Genomic DNA, 6567 nt, shown 5'->3' on the forward strand with positions numbered 1-6567 from the left:
TCTGAGTCACACAGAAAGACCACCCTCGTCGGCATCCCCACACACAGTCCCACACCCGGCGCGCCGGCCTCCCCGCCTGACACACCAACGCCCGTCGTCTCCGCGCAACTTGTTATGCTCCGGCTCGAGCCCTTGACCCAAAAACCTCCGCGAAACAGAGAGCCGCAGAGCCGGCCTCGGGCGGCCTTTGATGGCTTTGTTATTGTTTGGGTTTGAATCGATACGCCCCTCCCCATCCTTCCTCCCTCGCGGCCCTACACCCAGCTCCCGCCTCCCCTCACGCCCCGCGCCCCTCCCCCTCCATTTTGGCGCCTTTTCCTTCCCGCCACGTCGTGGCGGCGTAGAGACCATTCTGACCGCGAGAGCGGGGCGGGGCGGGGGCGGGGCGCGCCGAGTTATGCAGATCAGTAGGCCCCTGGTTGGTGGAGATGCGCCGGCGGGGGCGGGGCCGGGGTGCGGCCACGGAGCGCGCGGGGCGGGGGCCGAGGGGAGTCGCCCCGTCCCGCCGCTTCCCCACCCCCTCTCCTCCCTCTGCCGGCCCGGCAGCCCTACTCCCCGCCTTGGCCTCCCGGAGAGGCCCCGCCCCGTCCCCGCCCGCCGCGCCCTCCCCGCGCGCCCTCCCCGCCGGCGCGCTCCTCCCCTTTACTCCTGGCTGCGGGGCGAGCCGGGCGTCTGCTGCAGCGGCCGCGGTGGCGGAGGAGGCCCGAGAGGAGTCTGTGGCAGCGGCGGCGGCGGCGGCGGGACCCGCAGCAGCAGCAGCAGCAGCAGCCACGAGCTTCCTGCCCCGCGGCGCTGCCGCACGAGCCCCACGAGCCGCTCACCCCGCCGCTCTCAGCGCTGCCCGACCCCGCTGGCGCGCCCTCCCGCCGCCAGTCCCGGCAGCGCCCTCAGTTGTCCTCCGACTCGCCCTCGGCCTTCCGCGCCAGCCGCAGCCACAGCCGCAACGCCACCCGCAGCCACAGCCACAGCCCCAGGCATAGCCATCGGCACAGCTCCGGCTCCGGCTCCTGCTGCAGCTCCTCGGGGCACCGTCCCTGCGCCGTCATCCTGGAGGTTGGGATGCTCTTGTCCAAAATCAACTCGCTTGCCCACCTGCGCGCCGCGCCCTGCAACGACCTGCACGCCACCAAGCTGGCGCCGGGTGAGAGCACCCTCCCGCCTCCGGCCCGGGGATGCGGGGCGGCGGCGGGATCTCCTGGGTGGGGAGCTGGCGGCTCGCGGGCCGGCACTGAGTCCCCGTGCCTCTCCCCCTTTCCTAGGCAAGGAGAAGGAGCCCCTGGAGTCGCAGTACCAGGTGGGCCCGCTATTGGGCAGCGGCGGCTTCGGCTCGGTCTACTCAGGCATCCGCGTCTCCGACAACTTGCCGGTGAGTGGGCGCCCCGCGGTGGGGAGGGCGCGCCAGGCGGGGGGCGCACGGGCGTGTATTAGCCCAGGCGAGGGGACCTGACGGAGACTCTGGGGCTTCCAGGTGGCCATCAAACACGTGGAGAAGGACCGGATTTCCGACTGGGGAGAACTGGTGAGTGCCCTGCAGGAGCGACCCCCAGAATGAGTGGGTGGGGTGAGGGGCGCCCCCGACTCCCGCCGTAACGCGGCCCTCTCGCCCCTGCAGCCCAATGGCACCCGAGTGCCCATGGAAGTGGTCCTGCTGAAGAAGGTGAGCTCGGGCTTCTCCGGCGTCATTAGGCTCCTGGACTGGTTCGAGAGGCCCGACAGTTTCGTCCTGATCCTGGAGAGACCCGAGCCGGTGCAAGATCTCTTCGACTTTATCACGGAAAGGGGGGCCCTGCAAGAGGAGCTGGCCCGCAGCTTCTTCTGGCAGGTGCTGGAGGCCGTGCGACACTGCCACAACTGCGGGGTGCTCCACCGCGACATCAAGGACGAAAACATCCTCATCGACCTCAATCGCGGCGAGCTCAAGCTCATCGACTTCGGGTCGGGGGCGCTGCTCAAGGACACCGTCTACACGGATTTCGATGGTGAGCCAGGCCCGGGAGGGAGCTGCCCAGGTGACTCGGCCCGGCCCAGCCCGGAGGCCTCGGCCAGTCTCCCGCGCCAGCCTTTTGTAAAGGTCATTGGGCCGCCTGGCTCGATGCTAGCCGGGGTGGGACGCAGGAGAGCCTCCCAGCGTAGTAAAGCCGGGGATTTTCAGCCAGCTGAACCTGTAATGTTTCTGGCATGATTTTATTCTTCAAGTGGAATTCAGTGAGTTCCAAGCTTTCCCGATGAATAAGAGGTTGTGGGCAACCGGCGGTAGCCCAGATTTTTCTAAAGTCTGACCCAGTTTCCCCGCCAGTAAAAGGATGGGGGCGGGGGAAGAGGTGGAAATTGATGCGGGTTTTGTAATTTTTGTTTTGTTTTATAAGGGAGTTAGTTTTCTCTATGGTAGTTTTAGAGCTGCAGTTCTTTCCTCCTTTCTGATCTAGGGAAGGTTAAGGAATAGGAACTATTATTATTGGTGGCCTTTTTTTTTTTTTTAGTGTTATGGGGTGAGAGAGTCAGGAATGAATGTTGTGAAATAAGATCTGTCGCTGGTTTGAAAATTAGTTGGGTGTCTCCGCAGAGAGGCTGAAAACCTATCCTAGGGAGGGGCTTGGAGCGGGTTCTTTCAGAAAAGAAGGAATGGAGAGCCTGAGATCAAAGCTGCGGAGGGTGGGTCATCATTTGAGCGGCTTAACCTAACAAACGACAGCCTTTCAAAACTTGTGACTCGGGCTTGTGGTTTATGTTTATTTGCCCTTGGAGGACGCTGGGTTGGGCTGCATTTTTTGTATTTAACAGTTAATGGCTGGCCGGGTCCTCCCATGTTTTTTCCTTCAAGTCTTTGCTGCCCCCTGGTGAGCACCAGCGGCATGGCCCCTCCTATTTTTTTTACTATCCAAAGTTTGTAAACAGGAATCACGTGGTCTGAAACCAACCCTGCAGCTCTGTCTACCTTTCCAGTCTAGGGAGGAAAGGGTGTGGGTGTCTGCTCCGGCGCGCGTCGGGTTGGGAGGAAGGCCTCCCAAAGGGCACCCTTGACTTGGGATGTTGTGCAAGCATCCTTGCTTGGAGCCTGTCGGCCATGAGAATCTCACCTGGGCTGTGGTGAATGCGGCGTAAGGATGGATAGTCTATGGGATACCTTTCTTGGTTGTGCAGACATGCATCCCTTCATCCTTCCGCAGGCGGTCCTGCCTCACAGAGCCTCAGGTTTTGGATCTGCGGCCAGCTGTGTTTGTTTCTTGGAGCAGTTTGTAAAGAATTTGTTTATGGTTTGGGCTAGCAGAGAGGCAGGTAATGCTTTGGGTTGGAGAGATGCCGTAAGCTGCGCCTCCACTCTCCTTAGCCCAGGGAGAAAAATGGAATTTACCCAGCTCCTGAGAGAAGGGATTTTTTTTTTTTTTTTTTAAAAGAAAGTCATATATATTATCTAGTTGCTTTGTGCTTATTTTTGCTAAAAGTGTGTTTTCTATTCCCTTGGCTCATAGGGACCCGAGTGTATAGCCCTCCAGAGTGGATCCGCTACCATCGCTACCATGGCAGGTCGGCGGCAGTCTGGTCCCTGGGGATCCTGCTGTATGATATGGTGTGTGGAGATATTCCTTTTGAGCATGACGAAGAGATCATCAGGGGCCAAGTTTTCTTCAGGCAGAGGGTCTCTTCAGGTAACTGATGGAAGCCCCTGGCCATGGGGTTATTGGTCTCCGTGGGGCTATTAGTCTTCATGCGACAGTCTGAAATTCTGGAGAACTTCACTCTCCAGTAGATGCCCTGACCCTTGGCTTAAAATTGTAGGTGAGTGATTTACACTTGAGAGCTGGCCTCATAAATCACATGGTTTGCACTTGAGCTTTCCTTAGGAGGTCAGAGGAACAGCATGTGTGAGCCTATTAAGAAGAAAAGACAATCTGGCTTCCCCAGAAAGTTTTTTAAAGGTACCAACAGAAACCTGATAACTCCTGGCTGTTTTGCCAAAGAGTAAAAAGTTAAAAGCTCTTTTAGCATCTACTTTTAAGTCAGTACTTCCAAATATTTTGGTACCAGTGACCTCACTGTGGGTGGTGTTCATGTTTGTAAGTTGGTAGGTGAGTTGAATCATCTCATCATGCTCAGTGGTGTCTCATCAAAATCTATTGTCATCGTCCTTCCTATTTCTGGTGAGTGGGTGTTGTGGGAAAGGCCCCCACTATTGAAGTTTGAAAACCACAGGTTTAAGAGGAGAGTCTGTTTTTAGCTGAAAGCAGACTGAAGGACCCAGATATTAGTCAATACCTTCCCATTGAAGGGTACCCAGCACAGTGTTCTAGAAAGTGCTTGGCCTCCTTGGGACCCCAGACTTGTGGGCCTCTGAGAAGCAAATGGGGAAGACCTTTGCAGTGTAAAAACAAGTTGAGTCATTCATAACCTCTGTCTGTCCTCCTTTCTTGCAGAGTGTCAGCATCTCATTAGATGGTGCTTGGCCCTGAGACCATCAGATAGGCCAACCTTCGAAGAAATCCAGAACCATCCATGGATGCAAGATGTTCTCCTGCCCCAGGAAACTGCTGAGATCCACCTCCACAGCCTGTCGCCGGGGCCCAGCAAATAGCAGCCTTTCTGGCAGGTCCTCCCCTCTCTGTCAGATGCCCGAGGGAGGGGAATCTTCTGTCTCCAGCTTCCCGAGTACCAGTGACACTTCTCGCCAAGCAGCACAGTGCTTGATACAGGAACAACATTTACAACTCATTCCAGACCCCAGGCCCCTGGAGGCTGCCTCTCAACAGTGGGGAAGAGACTCTCCAGGGGTCCTAGGCCTCAACTCCTCCCATAGATACTCTCTCCTTCTCATAGGTGTCCAGCATGGCTGGACTCTGAAATATCCCGGGGGTGGGGGGTGGGGGTGGGTCAGAACCCTACCATGGAGCTGTTTCCTTATCAGTTCTGCTGAATGCCGCGATGGGTCAGGTAGGGGGGAAACAGGTTGGGATGGGATAGGACTAGCACCATTTTAAGTCCCTGTCACCTCTTCCGACTCTTCTGAGTGCCTTCTGTGGGGACTCCGGCTGTGCTGGGAGAAATACTTGAACTTGCCTCTTTTACCTGCTGCTTCTCCAAAAATCTGCCTGGGTTTGGTTCCCTATTTTTCTCTCCCGTCCTCCCTCACCCCCTCCTTCATATGAAAGGTGCCATGGAAGAGGCTACAGGGCCAAACGCTGAGCCACCTGCCCTTTTTTCTGCCTCCTTTAGTAAAATTCCGAGTGAACTGGTCTTCCTTTTTGGTTTTTACTTAACTGTTTCAAAGCCAAGACCTCACACACACACAAAATGCACAAACAATGCAAATCAACAGAAAAGCTGTAAATGTGTGTACAGTTGGCATGGTAGTATACAAAAAGATTGTAGTTGATCTAATTTTTAAGAAATTTTGCCTTTAAGTTATTTTACCTGTTTTTGTTTCTTGTTTTGAAAGATGCGCATTCTAACCTGGAGGTCAATGTTATGTATTTATTTATTTATTTATTTGGTTCCCTTCCTGTTCCAAGCTTCCATAGCTGCTGCCCTAGTTTTCTTTCCTCCTTTCCTCCTCTGACTTGGGGACCTTTTGGGGGAGGGCTGCGACGCTTGCTCTGTTTGTGGGGTGACGGGACTCAGGCGGGACAGTGCTGCAGCTCCCTGACTTCTGTGGGGCCCCTCACCTACTTACCCAGGTGGGTCCCGGCTCCGTGGGTGGTGGGGAGGGGCATTGCTGACTGTGTATATAGGATAATTATGAAAAGCAGTTCTGGATGGTGTGCCTTCCAGATCCTCTCTGGGGCTGTGTTTTGAGCAGCAGGTAGCCTGCTGGTTTTATCTGAGTGAAATACTGTACAGGGGAATAAAAGAGATCTTATTTTTTTTTTTATACTTGGCGTTTTTTGAATAAAAATCTTTTGTCTTAACTCATGGCTTCCAATCGTTGTCTATGCAGAGGCATTGCTAACCTGCTTTTATTGAGCACTTGGTAAGTGCCAAAGAATTGTAAGGAATTGTAGGAGGAGAAAGGAATTTTCAGCCTAAATCTGGCTTCCTTCACCATTGGGATTTCTGGGGTAGTCACCTTCCCGAAACGAATGTATGATCAAGGGATAGGACCAGTATTATCAAGATTTGGGCAATATCTGGCATGGGGGGGCCTAATAAAATAACCTTTTCCAAATTAAAATTTTAAAGCTATGCAAATAGGATACATGGTGACAATTTTCAAGTGTTCAATAGCCATTTGTGGCTAGTGGCCACCTCACATAAGACATCATTGCAGAAGGTTCTATTGGACAGGGTTGATCCAGAGATAACAAATACATACCTATTACCAAACTAACCACTGAAGTTATCAGTTTTCTCCCACTGATAGTGAAACATTTTGAGCATGTCCCCTTGAAACATGTTAAGTTTATTGAAAAACTATTGCATATATTACTCTCGGTTCCTGATTCAAGTTTCCTTCACCTTTAGTGTGAAGTTGAGTCTTTTTTTTTTTTTTTTGAGACTGAGTCTGTCACTCAGGCTGGACCAACTGGCATACCACTGCCAGTGGCACCATCTCAGCTCACTGCAACTTTCACTTCC

The 6567-nt window shown here is 54.2% G+C and overlaps 1 protein-coding gene across 1 annotated transcript; it reads left to right on the forward strand.

The window, feature by feature from the left end:
* Nucleotides 1-639: 639 nt before the first annotated feature.
* On the forward strand, nt 640-5900 carry PIM1 (Pim-1 proto-oncogene, serine/threonine kinase). The gene is made up of 6 exons (XM_030929066.1): nt 640-1141; nt 1260-1366; nt 1469-1519; nt 1613-1979; nt 3471-3647; nt 4413-5900. The coding sequence occupies exons 1-6, from the start codon at nt 1060-1062 to the stop codon at nt 4568-4570; spliced, it is 942 nt and encodes a 313-aa protein (XP_030784926.1). The 5' UTR covers nt 640-1059; the 3' UTR covers nt 4571-5900.
* The last annotated feature ends 667 nt before the right edge of the window (nt 5901-6567 follow it).

This window comes from Rhinopithecus roxellana, chromosome 4 (assembly GCF_007565055.1).
Source record: "Rhinopithecus roxellana isolate Shanxi Qingling chromosome 4, ASM756505v1, whole genome shotgun sequence".
Taxonomy (NCBI): Eukaryota; Metazoa; Chordata; class Mammalia; order Primates; family Cercopithecidae; genus Rhinopithecus; species Rhinopithecus roxellana.

Excerpts from the sequence above, each read along its gene's own strand:
- PIM1 (XM_030929066.1), top strand. The coding sequence starts at position 1,060 with ATGCTCTTGTCCAAAATCAACTCGCTTGCCCACCTGCGCGCCGCGCCC. Across the intron at positions 1,367-1,468 it reads GCGTCTCCGACAACTTGCCG|GTGGCCATCAAACACGTGGA; the intron begins GTGAGTGGGCGC and ends TGGGGCTTCCAG. Across the intron at positions 1,980-3,470 it reads CGTCTACACGGATTTCGATG|GGACCCGAGTGTATAGCCCT; the intron begins GTGAGCCAGGCC and ends CTTGGCTCATAG.